Source organism: Crocuta crocuta, unplaced genomic scaffold, assembly GCF_008692635.1.
Source record: "Crocuta crocuta isolate KB4526 unplaced genomic scaffold, BGI_CrCroc_1.0 scaffold457, whole genome shotgun sequence".
NCBI classification, from domain to species: Eukaryota; Metazoa; Chordata; class Mammalia; order Carnivora; family Hyaenidae; genus Crocuta; species Crocuta crocuta.
Genome location: NW_027531318.1, coordinates 1,191,624 through 1,216,079, shown reverse-complemented (window position 1 = coordinate 1,216,079; position 24,456 = coordinate 1,191,624). Strand labels below are relative to the sequence as shown.

The following is a 24,456-nucleotide window of genomic DNA, read 5'->3' as shown; positions in this document are numbered from 1 at the left end:
TTTTTTCCTGAGTCATTTTAGCTTAAATTTTTATTCCTCATTTTATATTTTGATCCTATATTTTTATTTTTAAAGTTACTTCTGGTGAATATTTCTGTAGAATGCTGAATGGCTTTTTAGGGTCTTTCATTCATCAGAAATCTTGAACAGGACTGAACTGCCCAAGGGAATGGGATGCAGGGCCAGGCTTTGTCTCTTACACAGAGGCTGTTTGTGAGATGAGAGACCAGCTGATTCTTCATAGCAAAGTTATTATAAAAGAAAATGTAACTAGGTGCACCCAGAAGGAGCTGTCTTTATGTTTTCAGACCCAATTAGCAGGTCCTGCCTAGTTCAACCTTTCTTTTATTTAGGCTTATCTAAACTTTGTTGCCTGTCTTCCTGTAGGCTAGTGAAAATGAGCACAGGTATGAATGCCCAAACTTTAAAAATAATTTCTGTTGTGTAAACATAGTAATGAAAACTAAGTTGTTGTTAAGCTCCTTCTTCCTGTCTTATTTTTATATAGACAGTGAATTTGTAGAGCAGAAATTGTAGTGTTTGCCATAAAGTGTGTATGTTAGGGAGAGGTCTGTACCCTTCTGATATTCACAAGCCTAATCGGCATTGGAAGCACAAACTGTGGAAATTATATGATTTACTAAAAGCAGTGGTTTCCAAATTTGGTTTTTAAAGAACAGTTTTTAGGCAGAAGGCAAATGACATTAAACAGATGACAGTAGAGCTGTTGCTGGTGAAGTGCAGTTGGTGCCTGCAGAGCCCTGCACAAGGCACTGTGCCTACAGGGAAAGCCACCACTTACTGTTTTTCTTTCATAGTTTATTGTCAAGTTGATTTCCATACAACACCCAGTGCTCATCCCCACAAGTGCCCTCTTCCATGCACATCTCCCCCCTCCCCCACCATCAGTCCTCAGTTTGTTCTCATCATTCAAGAGTCTCTCACGGTTTGCCTCTCTCCCTCTCCCCCACTATTTTTCCCCTTCTTCTCCCCCACGGTCCTTTGTTAAGTTCCCCCTAACCACCTATACGTGCAAACATGGTATCTGTCCTTCTCTGCCTGACTTATTTCACTCAGCATAACAACCCCAAGTTCCATCCACNTCTGTTTTTGTGCCAATACCATAGTGTCTTGATGATGACAGCTCTAGTAGAGGCTAAAGTCTGGGATGGTGATGCCTCCCATGTTGGTTTTCTTCATCAGTATTACTTTGGCTATTTGAGGTCTTTTGTGATTCCATACAAATTGTAGGATAGTTTGTTCTAGCTTTAAGAAGAATGCTGGTGCAATTTGATTGGGATTGCATTGAATGTGTAGATTGCTTTGGGTAATAATGACATTTTAACAATATTTATTCTTCTGATCCATGAGCATGGAATGTTTTTCCATTTCTTTGTGTCTTCAGTTTCCTTCATACGTTTTCTATACTTTTCATCATACAGGTCTCTTATATCTTTAGTTAGGTTTATTCCTAGGTATTTTATGTTTGCGTGTGTGTGTGTGTGCGCAATTGTGAATGGGATCGTTTCTTGATTTCTCTTTCTGTTGCTTCCTTATAGGTGTATACAAATGCAAATGATATCTGTACATTGATTTTGTACCCTGCAACTTTGCTGAATTCATGGATCAGTTCTAGTAGGCTTCTGGTGGAGTCTGTCGGGTTTTATATGTAGAGTATCATGTCGTCTGCGAAAAGTGAAAGTTTGACTTCTTTACCAATTCTGATGCCTTTTATTTCCTTTTGTTGTCTGATGGCTGATGCTAGGACCTCCAGCACTATGTTAAACCACAGTGGTGAGAGTGGACATCCCTGTCGTGTTCCTGATCTCAGGGGGAAAGCTCTCAGTTTTTCCCCGTTGAGGATGATGTTAGCTGAGGGCTTCTCATTAATGGCTTTCATGATGTTTAAGTAATTTCCTTCTATCCCGACTTTCTTGAGGGTATTTATCAAGGAGGGATGCTGCATTTTGTCAAATGCTTTTTCTGTATCTATCGACAGGACCATATGTTTTTATCTTTTGTTAATGTGATGTATCACATTGATTGATTTGCGAATATTGAACCAGCCCTATAACCCAAGAATGAATACAACTTGATCATGGTGGATAATTCTTCTTATGTGCTGTTGAATTCAATTTGGAAGTATCTTGTTGAGGATTTTTGCATCTGTATTCATCAAGGATATTGGCCTGTTCTCTTTTTTTGCTAGGTTTCTGTCTGGCTTGGGAATCAAAGTGATGCTGGCTTCATAGAATGAGTCCAGAAGGTTTCCTTCCATTTCTATTTTTTGGAATAGCTTGAGAAGAATGGGTATTAATTCTGTTTTAAATGTCTGGTAGAATTCCCCAGGGAATCCATCTGGCCCAGGGCTCTTATTTTTTGGGAGATTTTTGATCACTGATTCAGTTTCTTTACTAGTTATGGGTCTGTTCAGATTTTCTCTCTCTTCCCGTGTGAATTTTGGTAGTGAGTGTGTGTTTAGGAATTTGTCCATTTCTTCTAAGTTGTCCAGTTTGTTGGCATATACTTTTTCATAGTATTCCTTGATAACTCCTTGTTTTTCTGAGGGGTTGGTTGTAATAAGTCCATTTTCATTCATGATTTTGTCTATTTGGGTACTCTCTTTTCTTTTGAGAAGCCTGGCTAGAGGTTTGTCAATTTTGCTTGTTTTCAAAAAACCAACTCTTGGTTTCATTGATGTGTTCAACGTTTTTTTTTAGATTCTATATTGTTTACTTCCGCCTTGATTTTTATTATTCCTCTTCTTCTTCTGGGTTTGGGGTGCACTTTTTGCTCTCCTTCTAGTTCCTTTAGGCATGCTGTTAGATTTTGTATTTGCAGTTTTTCTAATTTCTTGAAATAGGCCTGGAGTGCAATGTACTTTCCTCTTAGGACTGCCTTTGCTGAATCCCATAGAGTTTGGATTATTGTATTTTCATTTTCATTTGTTTCCATATATTTTTTAATTTCTTCTCTAATTGCCTGATTGGCCCATTCGTTCTTTAGTAGAGTGTTCTTTGACCTCCAGTTAAAGAAGTTTTCCAGACTGTTTCCTGTGATTGATTTCACATTTCATAGCATTGTGATCTGAAAGTGTGCATGGTATGATCTCAAGTCTTTTATATTTATTGAGGGCTGCTTTATGACCCAGTATGTGATCTATCTTGGAGAATGTGCCATGCGCACTTGAGAAGAAAGTCAATTCCATGGCCTCAGGATGTAGAGTTCTAAATATATCTGTCAAATCCATCTGCTCCAATGTGTTATTCAAGTCCATTGTTTCTTTAGTGATTTTCTGTTTAATTGATCTATCCATTGCTGTAATTGGAGTATTAAAGTCCCTTGCTATCNGTTTATTTGAGAAGACTTTTATCTCTCCTTCTATTCTGAATGACAGGCTTGCTGGATAGAGGATTCTTGGCTGCATATTTTTTCTGTTCATCACATTGAAAATTTCCTGCCATTCCTTTCTGGCCTGCCAAGTTTCAGTAGATAGGTCTGTCACCACTCTGATAGGTTTCCCTTTGTATGTTAGGGCCCTTTTATCCCTACCTAGGAAAGCCACCACTTTAAATGGCATTTACTGGCCTGGTAAAAAATGAGCCATTCTTTTATAGATTTATAGGTTTTCTATGTGTCACCTCTTGTTTTTCAATATAAAAGTTCGAAACTTAATGAAGTGTTTAAGTTGCATGTTATAAAAACTCCAGATTAGTTTCTAGGACACACTGAATGTTCATTTTTACCCTTGAACTTCTTTCCTATCAACTACAACATAGTAATGGTTTAAGCATATCCATCAGCCTTTGCTCAGAAACAAGATGTGTATAGAAGTTTATCACTTGCTTAGATTTGGTTCTTTTGAAAATCTAGATTTGTTTTTCACTTAGGTTAATTCAACTAAATGTGATTCATAACCTTTATTTCATAGGCAGCTCATACAAAAATGATTAAATATTGTACACAAGAAAAATTACTATTTATGGATAGCCAATAGCATCTCCTACATTTAACACTGACTTCACTTTCGTGAAACACATTAAATCAAAATATATTTTTATTTTATTTTGAATGACATTCTTATAGAAAGTAAACTCTATTTTCTCTTATTTTCCCCACCAGGGACCCAGATGGAAGGATGCTCTTAGATATTTTTGATGAAAACCTTCACCCTCTTTCGGTAACCTCCTCCTTCTGATGTTGTTTAATTATTTCTCTTCTGTTTTTATTGAGTGGCCAGTCATTGAAATTATTTCCTTCTCCAGAAATCCGAAGTGCCACCAGATTATGACAAACACAACCCAGAGCAGAAGCAGATTTACCGGTTTGTTCGGACACTGTTCAGTGCTGCTCAGCTGACGGCCGAATGTGCCATTGTCACCCTGGTGAGTGCCTTCACGATGACACAGCAATTCTGTAGTCCATTGGGGTGGGGGTGCAAGCAATGTGTCTCACTATGTGCCCTGGGGAAACCACATCTTCACCTTCAAGGTTGTCTTTTTTTGTGGGGGGGGTGTTGTCTGGGAGAGTAGAGAATGGGTCTCCCAAAAGAGGGAATGAAGTCTGTTCCATAGTCACCACCTAAAGTCAGTTGTAAAATCACATTCAAAACAGGTCAGTGTCAAAATGTTAAATAGGTAAATAAAACCTTGGGCTAAAGAGGAATAAGAACCAAAGCCACTCGCTCCCTGCTAACATCCAGGTTTCCTGTCGTTGATTCCCTATGATTGTTTTCATGACATGAGTAAGAGATGTACGGATACATCCTATATGAATGCCTGCTATATATTGTGCTATATATTACTGCCTTCTCTTTTGTGATTTTTGTGACAATAATGTATCTGTGAGATACTCAAAGACAACTTGCAGGTAATCTGCACCCATTCAAATAAGAGAGAAAAATCTATGATCTTACTTAGAGTCTTAAAACTTCAGTGGCTATTTAGGTCCAATCTCATTTGGGAAATAGATTTCATGGTGGAATCCATTCTCACTGACCTTTACATTGTGTGCAACTCACTTAAGAAGTTAGCTCTGCCTATGAATGAGCCATCCCAGAGGAAGATCAGAAAGCCATTCCCTGTTGTTTCTGAGAAGAGATTATTGTCTAATAGAAAGTTTGCAGGCCACCCAAGGACCCTTTGTATCTCTGCCACACTAAGGGCTTTGTGTTCTTCAGCTAATTCAACAGTAAACCTGTTTGTTTATTCATCTATTTGTTTGTTGACTCTTTCTCTCACTGAACTTACCACCTACTGCGTAAAACAGACATTTACTAAGTAATTTCTGGGTGATTTAGAATGATTCTAGGTTTTTCTGCCATGTCTGAGAAGTATATTTATTGCTTAGCTTTGTTCCCCCAAAGGATTTCAAATTCTTAAAAAACAAACAGCAGGGAAACAGGGTTGAAATTGTTGTAAAGGGAAATGGTGATGAAGAGAAAAGAAGGGTGAGAAAACCAGATGAAACTATGGATGAGATTAGTACTAAATTTCATGCCATGAAGAAAGATTTATCTTGAAGCTGCTACAGATGGAATGTGGTGGGCATATTTTACCTTTAATTCGTACAAAAATTATGACCTGACTCTGACCTGATTCTTAAGAGAAGGTTAGTGTCCTGCGGAGGACACAGGACTGAGATCTTAGCCCCTGCCGCTCCCCAGTTTCAGCCCAGATATTGAGAGAACATCTAAAGTGTGTCCTGTCTCCGGGGTCACTGGGATGATTGGTTAGTTCATGTCTTTGGAGAACTATACAAGTGGTACATTTTTGTCAGTAATTGTAACTACTGACATCTTCACTTGTCCTGTTAGATAAACTGGTGGCCTAGCAGGAGATTAGCTTGTACTGGGGTCTTGATAGTTACAATTCAAAGATGAGCAGCTTTGGGGTCCCACATAGTGGGCACGGCACTGCAGACTGAATCTCTGGCTGCCACTGCTGTGACTGGGAGTCAGCCAGCACTTGTGGGCAGAAGGCAGATAGATACATGCTCTGAGCAAGACCCTTGTATGAGAATTCTTCCCTTCTCTGTGTCCCTTGGAATTAGAAGCAGCCATTTAAAACAGGTTCAGTCTAGAGTTGACAGAGCTGCATTAATCTCTACTTTTCTCCTGGGCATTCTCTTGGTGTCTTGGCATGCCACCCAGGAGGAAGCGGGTAGTGGGGGAAGGGCAGCAGCTTGCTCTGACCCTGCTGCCCAAGAGGAACAGAACTACAGCCTGCCTGTGGTAAGAGGGCTTCCAGGACCTTCAAATACCCAGAGTGAGTTATAACTCAAAGCAAATATTTCACAGCTTCATTAACTTTGTCTTGAAAGAGTAACAATAACTAAATTAACACTAAGTATATTATTTAGCCTTCCAGAATATTCTAAAACCTCTGTTATTGATACACATGAGGAAATTAAAAAGAGAATGAGGTAATTGATATTGCACCTTGATGATCTCTGATGTTTTCACATATGGGCACCGTGTAATATTCCCAACAACAGCTGTGGGAAGCCAGGGTTGGATGGAAGGCCGTGATGTCCAACTGCCCCTCCATATGTCCCATCCTTTCCCTCAAGACTTCTTGGAGCTGGGTTATACTTAGAGCCATGAACAGACAGTTTTTTTAGTCCCATGTGTGGTACCTGGATAACAAACTATATAGCTCCCTGTCTAAGCCAAGGATTTTGATTATGAGGATGAGAAACCCACACAAAGAGGCCAAGGTAGGAGATTTATTGGAAGGCTCAGGAGTCCCATACATGCCTGTTCTCGCCCTATAATGAGATCAACAGCAGGTTGATCTCTCTGGGGCTGCCTTTTCTTGCCTCTGCTCTGCCCTTTGGGTCTACAGTATTAAATTCCAGGCTAGCTTCTGTTCGGATGTATGTGGCCAGGAAGTAGCTATCCTAACCCTGACTCTCCATCACTTTTTCATATAAGGCCTAACACTGGCTAAATCAACCTCTGGTATTTAGTTCAGATTTTGGAGAGCTGATGAATTTTGATGGACTTCATCAGTGATTGGCTCAGTTTCTTTGGGTCAGTTGTTTTCCCTTAGAACAGTCAGTCATGACTTAGAGCTGATAAGAGAAAGGGGCCCAGGGCTCTGTCCTGGTCAATTGATTTTCTCACTCTGTACTTTACTTTGCTCGAAGTCTCCAGTGCTTCTGCATCTTCCTCTGAGGAAGACAAAGAGAAGGCCCTTACATGACCTGTAGTAGGATTAGGCCACCTTTCATCTCAACTCAACTGCCACCACTTTCCCATCTGGGCCTCTTGGTCTTTCCTGCACATACCAGTACTTGCCTTGGGTCTTGGGCACTTGACACCATCTGGGCCTGGAATCCTCTTTCAGGGATGTAAAAGTGGCACCTCCCTGGCCTCCTTCAAGTCTTTGCTCAAAGGGCAGTTCTGTGAGGCCATCATACTTTGAATTGTAACATCCTTCCTCCCCCCCACATTCCCTTCTCATCATTTCCTGCTTTCTTTTTCTTCATAGCACTTATCACCAGTTAACATTCTTTAGGTTTTTACTCATTTGTCTTGTTTTGTTTATAAGTTCCATGATTAAGAGTTTCTTTTTAATTTTTTTAAATCTTTCTTGTTCACTGCAATATGACCAGCATCTGGAACACAGCCGGGTACCAAATAAATATTTATTAAATGTCAGAGTAAGTATAGTAATAACTACCTACTGCTGAAGTAAATAAAAGTGGTGTTGATGTACCCTCACACTTTGCCTGAAACACAGGGAGCATTCAGTAGCTATTTGCTGTAGTCTTCCCGTTCCCTAGAAGTTTATAACTTTAACCGCTATTCTCCTGTTTCACTGCTTACATTATTAAGGTAAGCTTTCTGAAGGGAGCATGGCAAAATCTTTGGCTCTGGAGACATTTCCCAGCCAACCCCGTGATTGAGTGTTGTCTGCAACGTTGGTTCTCTCTGGAGAGTGGCAGTGATGGGTTATGGGAGGGAGAGAAGAAGTTAGTAGCTGATAGAGAGGAGTGAGATGTAAAGAAAGGGGGCAGTGAGAAGAAATGGAACTAATGGAACAACTATGGAACTAACCAGATGGAAGGAGATGTATTACCTTTTTATTAATTCCTTATTTTTTATAGCTTTATTGAGATCTAGTTTAACTTACCATAAAATCCATTCATTTAAAGTGAGCACTTCAGTGGGTTTTTTGTATCTTGTGCAACCATCACCACAACCTAATTTTAGAATATTTTCATCACCCCTTAAAGAAACCCTTTGCCCTTTAGCAACCACTGATCTAGGCTCAGGTAAACACTAATCTGTTTTCTTTCTCAAGAGATCTGCCTATTCTAGACATTTTATAGAGTACATTCATATAATATGTGGTCTTTTGTGACTGGCTTTTCACTTAACTGTAATGTTTTCAGATGTTGGCTGTGTTGTAACATGTAGAGTATTTCATTTTATTTATTTATTCATTCATTCATCAAGTTGACACATGTAAGAGTTTCTATTTTTTAGCAATTATAAATAATGCTGCTCTGAACATTTGTGTACATGTTTTTGAGTAGGCATATACTTTAATTTCTCCTGGTATATACCTATGAGTGGAATTGCTGGGTCATATGGTAACTGTTTAATATTTTGAGGAACAGTGTTTACCAGTATGATAGCACCATATTACATCCTCATTGACAATGTTAGGAGAGTTCCATGTTTTCCACATTACATCCTCACCAACACTTGTTGTTGTCATTTTGATTTTAGTCATTCTAGTAGGTGTCCAAATCTCACTCTATTTTTTATTTGCGTTTCCTTAATGATTAAGAATGTTGAGCATCATTTTATGTGTTTATTGCCCATTTGTAGATCTTCTTTGGAGAAATGTCTATCCAGATTCTTTGCCAATTTTTAAATTGGGTTGTCTTTTTATTATTGAATTCTAAGAGTTCTTTATGTGTTCTGGCTTATAAGTCACTTGTCAGGTAATGATTCACAAGTATTTTCCCCTATTCTCTTGTCATTTCACTCTCTTAAAGGTATCATTTACAACATAGGTTTTTGTTTTCATAAAGCCCAATTCGTATATATTTTTTCTTTTATCTCTTGTGCTTTTGGTGTTCTATCTAAAAAAATATTGGATAGCTCAGGGTGATGTGATTTACTCCTATTTTTTTCTTTTAGGAGTTATGTAATTTGAAGCCTTATATTTAGGTATATGATACTTCTTTAACTTGTTTTTGTGAGGTAGGGGCCAAATTCATTCTTTTGCTGTGGATATCCAGTTTCCCTCTTGCCATTTGTTGAAGAGACTTTCCTTTCCTCTTTGGATTGTTTTGTCACTCTTGTCAAAAATCAATCATAAATGTGCAAGTTTATTTCTGGACTTTCAATTTTATTCCATTGATCTATAGTTCCTTATGTCTATACCACACTGTCTTGATCACCATAGTTTTGTACTTGAAATCAGAAAGTATGACTCTCCTATGTTCTTCTTGTTCAAGATTTTGTTGGCTATTCTGTGACCCTTACAATTCCATATGAATTTTAAAATTAGCTTGTTAGTTTCTGCAAAACAAACAAACAATACCAGCTAGGATTTTGACAGGGACTGCATTTAATATGTAGATCAATTTGGAGAACATTTTAGGCCAACATTAGCAAATCTAATCCATGAACATGGGGTGTCTTTTCATGTAGATTTTGTTCAGTTTCTTTCAGCAGTTTTATAATTTTCAGTGCACAACTCTTATACTTTGTTTACTTTGTTTAGTTTATTCCTAGGTATTTAATTCTGTTTTATGCAATTGTAAGTAGAACTGTTTTCTTAATTTCATTTTCAGATTGTTTATTGCTAGTGTATAGGAATATAATTTTTTTTGTAAATTGATCTTATGTCCTCCCACATTACTGAACTCATTTTAGTTCTAATAGTGTTTTATTAGATTAAATTTTATATATGCAAGATCATATCATTTGCAAATTTTACTTTTTACATCCCAAGATGGATGCTTTTTATTGTTTTTTTCTGGCATATTTGCTTTGGCTAGACCTCTAGCTTAGTGTTTAATAGAAGTGGTGAGACTGCACATCCTTGTTTTGTTCATGATCTAACAGGGAAAGGGAAAACTTTCCATCTTCTTCTGTTAAATCCATTATTATTTTCATAGATGGCTTTTTGTCAAATTGAGGAAGTTCCCTTCTATTCCTAATTTTGTGGAGTGTTTTTTTTTCTTAAAAGAGTATTGGATTCTGTCAAATGCTTTTTCTGCATGTACTGAGATTGATCATGTGGTTTTTCTTTTTAATGATATGTTAAAATCAACCTTGCATTCTTGGCATAAATTATCCCTCTTGGTTGTGGTATACGATTATTTTTATGTGTTGCTGAATTTAGTTTGCTAGTATTTTGTTGAGAGCTTTTTCAATAGCATTCTTTGATTTTCTTGTGATCTCTTTGGTTTGGAATCAGTATAAACTGACCTCCTGGGTTAGGAAGCATTCCTTCTATTTTCCTGAAGAATTGGAGAATTGGTGTTAATTCTTATTTCAGTGTTTGGTAGAATTCACCACTGAAATCATTTTGGTCAGGACTTTTCTTTTTTGGAAGTTTTTATATTATGAATTCCATCTCTTTCCTTATAGGTCTCTTCCAGTTAATGTATTTCTTCTTCAGTCAGTTTGTGTCTTTCTAGGAATTTGTTTCATAAGTTATCCAATTTGTTGGATAACAGTTGTTCATAGTATTCTCTTAAAATTCTTTTTAGTTGTGTAAAGTTTTTTGTAATGCCTCCTTTTGTTTCTGCTTTTACTAATTTCAATTTCCTTTTTTTTTCTCTTGGTTGGTCTCACTAAAGGTTTATCAATTTTAGTGAGCTTTCTAGAGGACCAACATTCAGTTTTATTGATTTTGTATTTTTCTATTCTTTATTTCATTTATTTCCACTCTATATTAATTCCTCCCTACGGCTTGCTGTAGGTTTAGTTTGCTTTTCTTCTTTTTCTTCTGGTTTCTTACAGATATTATTTAGAAAATCAGTTGCATATTATTTCACTTGGTAGAGAATTAAAATACCCAAGTGGGAGTTAACTTAAGAAATTACAACTTATGATGGAAGGTTAGTTATTGATTTGAGATTCTCCTTTTTTAATATAGGAATTTAATAAATTTCCCTCTAAGCTTCAGCTACATTGCATGTATTTTGGTATGTTGTGTTTTCATTTTTATAGACATATTTTCTTGAGTAAGGTTTTAATTTTAGATGTAGAGAAAAATTGTGAAGATAGTACAGTTCCGTATACCTCACACCCAGTTTATCACTAACATCTATAATATTGTAAGATATAACATTATTATATCCAGAACAGTATTATTGGCTTAATATTAGTATGATATTTTGTTACAGTTAAGGATCTGATACTGAAACACTAAAGTTCATGCTTTATTCAGATTTCCTTAGTTTTTACCCATTGTCCCTTTTCTTTTCCAGGATCTCATCCAGAATACCACATTACATTCAGTTGTCATGTCTCCTTAGGCTCTTGTTGTCTGTAATTGTTTCCCAGATTTCCCTTGTTCTTTTTCTTTTAAGTTTTTGTTTTAATTCTAGTTTATTAATTTACAGTATTATATTAGTTTCAGGTGTACAATATAGTGATTCAGCATTCCATACATCATCCAGTGCTCATCATCACAAGTGTACTCCTTAATCCCCATCAGCTATTTCACCCATCTCCCCACCCTCCCTCCTCTGTAGGAACCTTCAGTTTGTTTTCTATAGTTAAGAGTCTGTTTCTTGGTTTGTCTCTCTCTCTCTGTTTTCCCTTAGCTCATTTGTTTTGTTTCTTAAATTCCATATATGAGTGGAATCATATGGTATTTGTCTTTTTCTGACTGACTTATTTTGCTTAGCATTATACTCTCAATCTCCATCCATGTTGTTGCAGATGGCAAGATATTCTTTTTTATGGCTGAATAATATTTCATTGTATACATACATATACATGCTATATAGCATGTATATATATATATATATACACACACACACACACAATGTGTATATAAAAATGTATACTACATCATCTTTATCTATTCATCAATCGAGGGACACTAGGCTGCTTCCATAATTTGGCTATTATAAATAATGCTGCAGTAAACTTTGAGGTGCATGTATCCCTTTAAATTAGTGTTTTTGTATTCTTTGGGTGAATATCCAGTAGTGTGATTGCAGGATCATAGGGTATTTCTATTTTTAACACTTTGAGGAACCTTCATACTGTTTTCCACATTGGCTGCACCACTTTGCATTCCCACCAACAATGCATGACTGTTCCTTTTTCTCTGCCTGCTTGCCAACACCTGTTGTTTCTTGTATTGTTGATTTTAGCTATTCTGACAGGTTTAAGGTAGTACCTCATTGTGGTTTTGATTTGCACTTGCCTGATGGTAGGTGATGATGAGCATCTTTTCATGTGTATGTTGGCCATCTGTATGTCTTCTTTGGAGAAATGTCTGTTCATGTCTTTCCATTTTTTAATTGGAGTATTTGGTTTTTGGGTTTGGAGTTTTTCTAAGTTCTTTGTGTATTTTGGATACTAACCCTTTATCAGATATGCCACTTGCAAATATTTTCTCCCATAGTGTAGGTTGCCATTTAGTGTTGTTGATTGTTTCCTTTACTGTGCAGAAGGTTTTTATTTTGATGTAGTCCCAAGAGTTTATTTTTGCTTATTTTCCTTACTGTGTTCTCTTGTAGGATTTTTATTGTTTTAGGTCTTTAATCCATTTTGAGTTTATTTTTGTGTATGGTATAAGAAAGAGGGCCCGTTTCATTCTTTTGCATATGGGTGTCCAGTTTCCCAACACCATTTGTTGAAGAGACTGTCTTTTTCCCACATATTTTTTCCTGCTTTGTTGAAGATTAATTGACCATATAATTGTGGGTTTATTTCTGGGTTTTCTGTTCTGCTGATCTGTCTGTGTGTGTGTGTGCCAGTACCATGCTGTTTTGATTACTACAGCTCAGTATAACTTGAAGTCCAGAATTGTTATGCCTCCACCTTTGCTTTTCTTTTTCACAATTGTTTTAGCTATTCGGGGTTTTCTGTGTTTTCATATAAATTTTAGGATTGTTTGTTCTAGTTCTGTGAAAAATGCTGTTGATATTTTTGATAGGGACTGGATTAAATCTGTAAATTACTTTGGGCAGGATAGACATTTAACAATATTTATTCTCATAACCCATGAGCATGGGATGTCTTTCCATTTCTTTGTATCGTCTTCAGTCTCTTTCATCATGTTTTACAGTTTTCAGAGTAGGGGTATTTTACCTCTTTGGATAGGTTTATACCTGGGTATCTTATTATTTTTGGTACAATTGTAAATGGGATTCTTAATTTCTCTTTCTGCTGGCTCCTTCTTGGTAGATAGAAATACAAAAAATTTCTGTACATTGATTTTGTACCCTGTGGCTTTACTGAATTTGTTGATCAGCACTAGCAGTTTTTTGGTGGAGTCTTTGAGGTTTTCTTTTTTTATTAATAGTATTATGTGATCTACAAACAATGTAAGTTATACTTCTTCCTTACCAATTTGGATGCCTTTTATTTCTTTTTGCTGTCTGATTGCTGTGGTTAGAACTTCAAGTACTGTGTAGAATAAATGTGAGAGTGGACATCCTTGTCTTGTTCTAACCTTAGGAGAAAAGCTGAGGGTGATGTTAGCTGTGGGTTTTCCATATATGGTCTTCATTATGTTGAGGTATGTTCGCGACTTTGTTGAGGGTTTTTATCATGTATATTGTACTTTGTCAAATGCTTTCTCTGCATCTATTAATATGATGATTAAGTCTTATCCTTCCTTTTGTTAATGAAATGTTCACATTGATGTGCAAATATTGAACTATCCTTGCATCCCAGGAACAAATATCATGGTGAGGATTTTTTTAATGTATTATTGGATTTAGTTTGCTAATATTTTGTTACGGATTCTATGTTCATCTGTGTTCATCAGAGATACTGTCCTGTAGTTCTTTTTGTGTGTATTATCTTTATCTAGTTTTGGTAATCAAAATAATGTTGGTCTCATAGAATGAATTTGGAATCTTTCCTTTTTCTTTTCTTTTTTCTTTTCTTTTTTTAATAGTTCAAGAAGACTAGGTATTAACTCTTCTTTAAATGTTTGCTAGAATTCACCTGTGAAGCCATCTGGTCCTAAACTTTTGTTTCTTGGGAGTTTTTTGAGTACTGATTCAGTTTCATTGCTGGTCTGTTCAAATTTTCTTTCTTTCTGTTTCAGTTTTGGGAGGTCATACATTTCTAGGAATTTACCCATTTCTTCCACATTGTCCAGTTTGTTAGCTTTATAATATTTCATCATATTCTCTTATAATTCTTTATATTTTTATGGTGTTGGTTATTGTTTCTCCTTTTTCATTTCTGAATTTGAGTCTTTCTCACTCTCTCTCTTTTTTTGACGGGGAGTGAGTCTGGCTAAAGGTATATCAATTTTGTTGATCTTTTCAAAGAACCAGCTCCTAGGTTCATTGAGCTGTTCAATTGTTTTTAGTGTCAATTTCATTTATTATTACTCTAATTTTTATTATTTGGTTTTTCATATTGTTTTTGGGTTTATTTTTACTTGTTTTTCTAGTTCCTTTAAGTATAAATTTAGGTTGTTTGAGAGTTTTCCTCCTACTGGAGGTAGGTCTGTGTTGCTATAAACTTCCCTCTTAGAACAACTTTTGCTGTATCCTGAATATTTTGGATCATTGCATTTTCAAATTCTTTTATCTTCATGTATTTTTTGGATTTCCTCTTTGATTTCTTGGTTGACCCATTCACTGTCTAGTAACCTGTTATTTAACCTCCATGTATTTGTGGTCTTTCCAGAATATTTCTTGTTGTTGATTTCTAATTTCGTAGTGTTCTGGATGCTCTTACAGCACAGAACCTGCTTCAGATTCTCCGTCTCCCTCTCTCTCTGCCCCTCCCCTGCTCATGCATGTGCACTCTCTCTCTCTCTTTTTCTCTTTCTCAAAAATAAACATTAAAAAAAAGATGCATGTATGACTTTGATCTTTTTTAGTTTGAGACTTGTTTTGTGGCCTCATGTACGATCTATTCAGGAGGATGCTCCATGTGCACTTGAATGTATATTCTGTTTTAGGATGGAATGTTATGAATATATCTATTAGATTCATCTGGTCCAATATTGCATTCAGAGCTAGTTTCCTTGTTGATTTTTTGTTTAGACAGTTTACCAGTTTCTGTGAGTGGGGTATTAAAATCCCCTATTATTATTACATTACTGTTGATTGCTTCCTTAATGCTGGTTAATAGATGCCCTATGTATTTGGGTTCTCCCATATGTATTCTCTCCCATAAATATTAACAATTGTTATCTTTTTCTTGTTGGATTTTTTCTCTTTATAAATATATAATGTCCTCTTGTTTTTTTGTTGCCATCTTTGTTTTAAAGTCCATTTTGTCCTATATCCGTATTTCTACCTAAGCTGTCTTTTCACTCCATTTGCATCATAAATACTTTTCCATTCTTTCACTTTAAATCTGCATATGTTGTTAGGTCTGAAATGAGTTTCTTGTAGGCAGCATATAGGTGGGGTCTTGGTTTTTTATACATTCTGTCACCCTGTGTCTTTGGATTGGAGTGTTAGGCCATTTACATTCAAAGTTATCATTGAGAGTTACATACTTATTGTCATTAATTGTTTTATGGTTATTTAGTAAAGAAATTGCAGCTGACCCTTGAATATGGCCTTACTGACAAGTTTTGCTAAATTACATGCTGTTAAGTGGAGCTTATTATGAATGCCTCATCTCCTAACATAACAACTGCCTTCCCTTGGTAACGGAGTGTATTGTTATATCTAATTCCTTTAGTTAGCCCTAATAGAAGATCAGACATGGAATGATACATTTCAGGTTCTTTTTTAGCATTAAATTTTTTTTTTGAGAATTTGTATTTCAACCAAGTTCTTTTTTTCCCCCAAATTTTTATTTAAATTCTAGTTAAGATATAGTATAATATTGGTTTCAGGAGTAGAATTTAGTGATTTATCACTTGCATATTAACACACACTGCTCATCATAGCAAGTACCCTCCCTTTATTTTTTTTAAAGTTTATTTTTTTTTGAGACAACACAGTGCGGGGGCAGAGGGCAGAGAGAGAGAAAGAGAGAGTGGGAGACACAGAATCCGAAGCAGGCTCCAGACTCTGAGCTGACAAGTGCCCTCCTTAATACCCATCACCCATTTTAGCCCCTCTCCCCCCTCCATTGGCCCTCAATTTGTTCTCTATTGTTAAAAGTCTCTTATGGTTTGCTTCCCTCTCTCTTTTTTCCTTCCCCTTTGTTCATCTTTTTGTTTCTTAAATTCCACATATAAGTGAAATCCTGTGGTATTTGTCTTTCTCTTATTTTGCTTAGCATAATACCCTCTAATTCCATCCATGTTATTGCAAATGGCAAGATTTCATTTTTTTTGATGGCTGAGTAATATTCAATTGTATATGTAGACCACATCTTCTTTATCCATTCATCAGTTAATGGACATTTGAGCTCTGGGGTGCATGTACCCCTTTCAGTCTGTATTTTTGTATCCTTTGGTAAATACCTAGTAGAACAATTGCTAGGTTGTAGTGTAGTTCTATTTTTAAGTTTTTGAGGAAACTCCATACTATTTTGCAGAGTGGGTACACCAGTTTGCATTCCCACCAGCAGTGTAACAGGGTTCCCCTTTCTCCTTAGCATTAAATATTATCTTAAATATCATCTACCATATTTATTAATGGCTACCAACTATGGTACAAAGTAAGTAAGAAGAAAAGTGAGTCACCACCCATTTGCACTGATCTAGTGAGAATCTGTTTCAGTGGGGAGCTGGGAGACATTTGCTTACCTTATCTATGGAAAGGAATAGAGTCTTCGGGCATAGGGTGAGTGTTGTTTCACAACCTACGTTTTCTCATGCTTTAAAAATCTGGAAGCTTAGTTAGATCCAGTCTTAGTTTTCTGCTCTTAGTTCAGTTTTATTACACATTTTATGATTCTCTTTCTATTTTTTAATTCTTTTGAATATAGTTGACACACAATGTTACATTAGTTTCAGGTATGTAACAGTGATTTGGCAAGATTATACATTATGTTATGCTCGGATTTGACAATTTTATACATTATGCTTTGCTCACCACAAGTGTAGCTCTTCTTGATGGTAAATGAGAAGAGTTAGTTGTCAGCCTTAAAATACTCAGTCTGGGGTCTCAAGGACAGACAGAGTCTGGCTGAAATTCCGCATGACCTGGCCTCAATCTTTACCTAAAGAATTATAGTTTCTACACAAATGAAAGTCACGATCTAAACACTAGCTCACTTGTTTTGTTCATTTCATATAATAAATGCCATTAAAAACTAAAACCTTCAAAAACTGAAAAGATCATTGAGCTGTATTCAGTCACCTATACTTGATTTCACCAGTAGTTGTCCCAACCAAATCTTTGCTATGCTACTGGTCATTGAGAGAGGTTTGGAAACTCCCACAAAGGTCCATAGAATGCAGTTAGAATGTCATGTGTTGTGACTTCTTGGGGCTTACTTATTTGAAGGTCTTTTTGACTTTCTGCACTTGGCACAGCAGAGTGGACTCTTTCCCTCGAGCTGTGTCCTCTGAACTTCCTTGTTCACCACTGCACCTGTCTCACAAACCAAGCACTCAGTTTCACCTTTCAATCTATTCTGCCTTCATAAATGTAGTTCCCTTTCTTGAATACCATTATTTGTGGTCATTTTCTTACCTAAATCCTCTACACTAAAATGTACCCTCCTGTTGCTTTATTCCAGAGCCAAAGCTCTTCTGTAGGTGCTGTTCCTTATTTGCTCTGCAGTTTGATGTGTCCGTTAAACAAGCAGTCTGAGGTCACACCCTGTGCCAGCATTGTGCTAGATGCTGGGCACACAGTGGGAATGAGATGCAGTCCTTGTCCTCCGCCAACTTGTGGCTTACTAGGTGGAGAGACTGGTGAGGCAACCACGTATGCTTTACTGAGAAAAGCACAGCAATGGGAGTAATTTGGGAGTAACTCAGAGTAGACTTGCCCTGTAATGGTTTTCTGTTTCATTATTTTCAGTACATTTAGGAACAGACTTCTTGTTAACAGTTTATCGGCTATTTTGTCTTTGGGGTTTGAAATATGTTAATAATTTCCTCTCATGATTTTGTCTTTTAGTATAGAGCCCCTGATCCGTTCTGAGGAACACCTGGTATCTGAAATGAGCCATAAGAATCTAGGTTTTTAAGATTTAAAAAATTATGTTTTCATTAATAAAGCACTAAAAACAGAACAATAACCTTTCTAAGCAAAAGAACCATTGTTCATCTGTTTACTCAGCAAACCTTTGAGTGCCAGCCACCACCCCCCATCTTGGCAAAACCCCTATTTCAGTGGAAGAGGAAACATTCTGAACCGTCCTCCAGACTCCCTGGGTACTCACCATTCACCTGTTGCGAACTGACAAAAGAAGCCGTAAGGGAGCCTCTGCTGCTTTGGAGGGAGTATGTGACTCTTCTCTGCCTGTGATTTAGGAATCAAGGAACCACAGGAGGCTCTGTGGCGGAGCTACAAGCTGATGGTCTGACTTTTCTTAATCGACCTAGAGTTTTGCTTCCATTAAGGATAATTTCTTCCTCTTTCCTTCCCTTCTTCTCTTTCTCCCCACTCCCTGCTCCTTCTCTCGCCCTCTTTCCCTCTCTCCCTCCTAAGAACTTCACCCCGTGGCCTCCCCTGTCCCTCTCCTTCCACACAGTCACTGCCTGAAGTGTTTTTACCTCTTTAATTATATTTTTCACTGTGAAAGTGACCACTTCAGTTTCCTTCATGGTCGCCTGTGTAATATTGTAAGCCTAATTCGGCACTTAGAAACACCTAGGTTTGCCTTGTAGCTTCTTCTCCAGAATGTTACACATCCTAAGAGCAGAACATTGCAGATTTTACTTCTTTGCTGCCCCTTCATCCTCTCTCCAGATGTTAAAATAGGAGGGGCTCTTAAGGCTCTGGCCTGGCCCCTTCTTTCCTCTCTCCCAAAGCTGTCTCCCCAGATCATCCATTCTGTTTGTGTGTCATAGATACTTGCATTTATTATCTGAGTGCTGTTTCCTTTTGAGCTTCACAAGGGTGAGTCCACTTCCTGCTTGGATGTCATCCTCTGGGGTGTCTCAAACATAAAATGTCCATCAGCTTTGCTTCCAGCCCATTCTCCACTGTGCACCCAGAGTAGTCGGTGCCACACTCCTGTGTCTCCAGCGATTGCTGCACTGCCTGGCACATAGTGAGCGCTCTGTACCTACTCTGTGAACCATGGATTGCATTCAGGAGTTTAACACCATCTCCCACTTAGCTGTTCTCCTCTGGTGGGCTTTTTGTTGTATAATTATTAGTCTGCTTCTGGCATTATCCTGTGTTGCTATTGACAGATTCACATCATTTAACAAACTTCTCCCAGTCAGTCAGTTAGTTGCCCTGCTTCTCAGGAACTTCCCAAAGTGCAGCCTCCTCCCCAAAAACCTAATAATGTCATCATTAGATGTGGATTCTACCTTTTCTTTCTTCACCTTTCCTATCTCATATTCCTGATAATCTTTATTTCTGTATTTTTGTTAGCATTGTTTTCCCACACATGCCTTTTTGAATATTACATAATATTTAAGACTCTATAGACATTATAAGTATGAAAAGTGTAACACTGTGTAGATTTCATCTGTTTTAGAATGCAAGTTCTTAAAAATTCATATAGGATTCATTTCATTTGTTTCTTTCTGATAACAGTAGTTCCGCTTTGTAAATGTGTTTGATAAACTATAGAAACAATAATTCCCTGGTTCAGAGAAGTGTAAAACCTGATGATAAACAGAAGGGAAACTTTAAGAGGAATTCTTACTTGTGACCCAATGTAAACAAAGCACTTTTGGGTATTTCTGATATCTGTCTTTAAGCTAAGTTATGCCAATTTATAAATCCTGTTATTTGATTTTATTTTCCAACTTCAGCTGAAATTATTTCATTTAAAAATGGTTTATCAGGGGCACCTGGGTGGCTCAGTTGGTTAAGCGTCCAACATTGGTTCAGGTCATGATCTCATGATTCGTGGGTTCCAGCCCTGCATCAGGCTCTGTGCTGACAGCTCAGAGCCTGGAGCCTGCTTCCGATTCTTGTCTCCTCCTCTCTCTGCCCCTCCCCTGCTTGGTCTCTCTGTCTCTCTCAAAAATGAATAAACATTAAAAATACCTTTTTAATGATTTATCAAATCAAGACCACAATGAAAATACCATTTCACACCCATTAGGATGACTATTAAAAAAATAATAAGTGTTGGCAAGGATAAGAAAAAATTGAAACACTTTTGCATTGCTGGTGCGAATGTAAGTGGTACAGGTATTATGGAAAAGTAGTATGGTGGTTCCTCAAAAAATTAAATGTAGAATTATATGGTCCAGCAGTTCCACTTCTAGGTACATACTCAAAAGAATTAAAAGCAGAGACTCAGACAAGTATTTGCCCACCAGTGTTCACAGCAGCAACATTATTCACAATAACTGAAAGGAGGAAAGAATTCAAATGTCCATCAATGGAAAAATGGATAAACAAAATGTGGTCTGTTGTGTAGTGGATGATTATTAAGCATTAACAAAGATAGAAATTTGGACAGATGCTACATATGTAGATGAATCTTGAGGATAATATGCTAAGTGAAAAAAGCCAGAACAAAAAGGTAAATATTGAATGATTCCTAGAGTAGTCAAATTCATGGGGACAAAGGAAAATGATGGTTGCCAAAGGCTGGGGAGCCTGGGGGTTGTTTAGTAGGTGAAATTTTAATTTAGGATGATGAAAAAGCTCTGGAAATATAGATGCCTGGTGATTTTACAACAGTGTGAATATACTTAATGCTACAGTACTGTATGCTTAAAAATGGTTAAATGGTAAATTTTATATATATTTTAGCACAATAAAAAATAGGTTTATCAACATTGCATGTAAATCTACACTTGCCTCCAAATAAAATGTTTACAGATAGAAACATAGGTTTGTTCCATTTACATTGTTTGTGGAAATTTATATTGTTGTTTGTTAAATTTATATTGATATCATAGTTGGTAGAGTCAGAAATTAACCTGTGGTACCTGGAATTTATTCCTGCCTCAGAGTCTTTTAAGATACAGCTACATCCACAGTGTTCGATTACAGCATGTGTCTATTTTACATCAGACTAGCTTAGCTCTTTGACTTTTTAAAAATAAGTATGATCAGCTGATAAATCTGTTTAAAGACTGGTGAAAAGGAGTCAAACAGTTTTAGAATTTATGTGTGTAGCAGGTAGGACAAAACAACTCACTCCTTTACTTCTGGCATTTTCATGTCTTCCCAGGTATACCTTGAAAGACTTTTAACGTACGCAGAGATAGACATCTGTCCGGCCAACTGGAAGCGGATTGTTCTAGGAGCGATCCTGCTGGCCTCCAAGGTTTGGGATGACCAGGCTGTGTGGAATGTGGATTACTGCCAGATCTTGAAAGACATTACAGTGGAGGACATGTGAGTGTGTATATTGGGGTCAGGGAGTGAGGCACTGTTTGGGAAGGAACCATATCCCTTCTGAATAGTCTGTATGGTATGGAATGAATGAATTTGACTAAATGTCCCTTGTGAGCGGGCACAACAAAGACAGTTGTGGACTATTACACACAAAAACCTGTACTCCTCTTCATTGGGATTGTGAACAGGCACTGGTTACGCTTTTTGATTTTGTGAAACTAATTTCTGAAACTATATTTATATTCTAGGCAAACATTCTTTTACCTTAATTTTGAAAGGTGTAGACTAGGGTGCCTGGGTGGCTTAGTTGGTTAAGCATTCGACTTTGACTCAGGTCATGATCTCATGGCTCATGAGTTTCAACCCTACATCAGGCTTTTGCTGTCAGCACAGAGCCTGCTTCAGATCCTCTGTCTGCCTGTCTCTCTGCCCCTCCCCTACTCTCTCCAAAATAAACATTTAAAATAATAAACAAGACAGGTGTTGATTAATGCCATTAACAGTCTGTGATGGATTTTGTTCTGGCTCTGTATCTCACTGCAGAGTGAGAACAATGTCCAACACCAGTAGCCTAACCCAAAAAACAGAACAGCTAAATATTATCTGTTTCTGTGTAGTTTCAGAGAGAATTTGCAAGTTCAGTTGCTTAAAATCAGCATTCTGTTCTTGAGGCCTCTCATGTGTCTCATTAGGGCTGCATTTCTCCCCCAGCTGGTCTCAGAGCCCCAGCTCAGCGGAAGTGTTACAAGCATCGAGGGTGGGGGGCGTCCACCCCTACAGCTCTCAGGGCATCCTTAGGATTTCCCAGATGGTTCAGTCTGTAGATTGAGATGAGGATTGTTAACAGGAGACCTTGCAGACCTATAATCTGGGATTTCTGGGGTCTGTGAATACAGGAAATAGGTTTAAAGCCTCTTAGAGGAGAAAGGAGCTGTTCTGGAAAACAATCTGGATCAACTGTTTACAGTTCCTTATGGTTTTTAGGCACTTCTGACACTATTCTTCCTAAAAGACTCATGTTGTTTGTTCACCTTCCTTGAGAAAGCTTTAGGCTGGAGGAGGTTCCCAGCTGTGCCAGTCCACCTCCATTCCCTAGACCCAATAATCTTGAAGATGTGGGACCTTCACGGTGCTATTGTGGGGGTGTCACATGGGCACATGACCAGCCTAGAACCCTCCTTACCTCTGGTTACTGATTGGATGGCACCTCATTTTTGTGATACCCTGTATCACACTTATAAAAAGCACACTTTTTATAGTCTTGGGTCTTTTATTGCAGAGTTTTTTCTTCTATAGACCTAAAAGCTCCTTCCTGTGTCTCTAATTCTTTATTATAAAAAATAAGAAAAATATAAATGAGGTTTTGATAGTAAGGAAAATTAATGTCTTGATTATATTTCAATGTGAGAACAGCTACTAAAATAATTGTTATTCAGACCACAAAGGAGGGTGCAAGGTGGTAAGAAGTGCTGACTTGTTTCCTTTATTGGGGATTACTCTCTCAACACCTTGATATTGTTTGACACTGGATTATGTGCGGTGGGACGTCATGGTTTTCCTTTTTTGTTTGTGTTGATGTATGTGTAGGGAAGGAAAAAGTTTCCCTTCTTCCCCTGTTAGGTTGTTTGATCTAATAATTAAATTGATGTAATACAAACAGGAGAAAAACGTATTTCATTTTGTACATAAAGGAGCCCCATAAAAATATGAGACTCACAGGCAGGCAAGTGAGACTTGTCTGCCATCCTGAGCTAAGGAATGGGATAAGCGCCTAGGGATTCAAAGGGGAGGAGGGCAGTTCACAGGAAGATAAAAAGAACAAATGCTTGGTAATCAGATGTTTGCCCCATCATGGCCATGCAGGCTTTTCATTTCAGGACAGTGAGCCTCAGTAAGGGCCGGTGGCGGCCTACCTTTCTTTCCCAGAGCAGAGGAGTGGGAAAGGAGGAGCCAAAAGGGGAACCCACATACTTGGTGTGTTCTTGGGCAAGTCACTTTTAAGAATGAGAAATGAAAGTTACACATCTAGAAATCTGTTCCCTAACACAGTTGTAGTTTTAAGTGTACTCGGAGAATACCTTGTGTGTTGTAAGGGAGCATATATGCCAGTGTGAAGACCAGTGCCCCTCCGAGTGCTGTTACAGATACCCAGACTTATGGGCCAAATTGTGTTCTGTCAAAATCCTGTGTTGAAGTTAACCCCCAGTACCCAGAATGTATCTGTATTGGAGAGAGGACATTCAGGAGGTAATTAAGTTAAATGGAATCATTAGGGTGGTAGACAGCGTAGGAAGAGGGACAGCCATGTGAGGACACAGAGATAAGATGGCCGTCTGCAAGCAAGAGAGAGGCTTTAGAAGAAACCAACCCTGCTGGCACCTTGATCTTGGCCTTCTCGCCCCCAGAACTGCAAGGAAATGAGTTCATGTTGATTAAGCCCCCCAGTCTGTGGTATATTGTTATGGCAGCTCTTGTAAACTGGTACAAATTTTGGTGCTGGGAAGTCGGGTGCTGCTGTAATAAATACCTAAAGATGCAGAACTGGCTTTTCAACTGGGCAATGGGTAGAAGCTACAAGAGTTCTGAGGCACACCTTAGAAAATCCCTAGATTTCCCTGAAGAGATTGTTGGTAGCAATGTGGTTGTTAAAGGTTGTTGTGATGAGGATTCAGGAAGAAGAGAGCTTTAGAGGAAGCCTCTCTCACCTTAGAGTATACATGTATGACCACCAACAGAATGCAGAATGTTGCTAGAAATATAAACATGAACGGTGTTTCTGAAGTGAGGTATCAGACAGAAATGAGGAGCATGCTGTTAGACACTGGGCTAAGGGTGATACTTGTTATAAAATGGCAAAGAACTTAGCAAAATTGTATT

At 37.6% G+C, this 24,456-nt stretch overlaps 1 protein-coding gene across 2 annotated transcripts in view; it reads left to right on the top strand.

Annotated features, from left to right (window-relative positions):
• CCNY (cyclin Y) overlaps positions 1-24,456 on the top strand; it is a 317,839-nt gene that overhangs the window by 279,953 nt on the left and 13,430 nt on the right. For both annotated transcript variants that reach the window (XM_077771716.1, XM_077771717.1), the window contains 3 exons: positions 4,123-4,180; positions 4,266-4,385; positions 21,413-21,579. In XM_077771716.1, the coding sequence (XP_077627842.1) occupies positions 4,123-4,180; positions 4,266-4,385; positions 21,413-21,579 (345 nt within the window). The remainder of the gene's footprint in view (positions 1-4,122; positions 4,181-4,265; positions 4,386-21,412; positions 21,580-24,456) is intronic.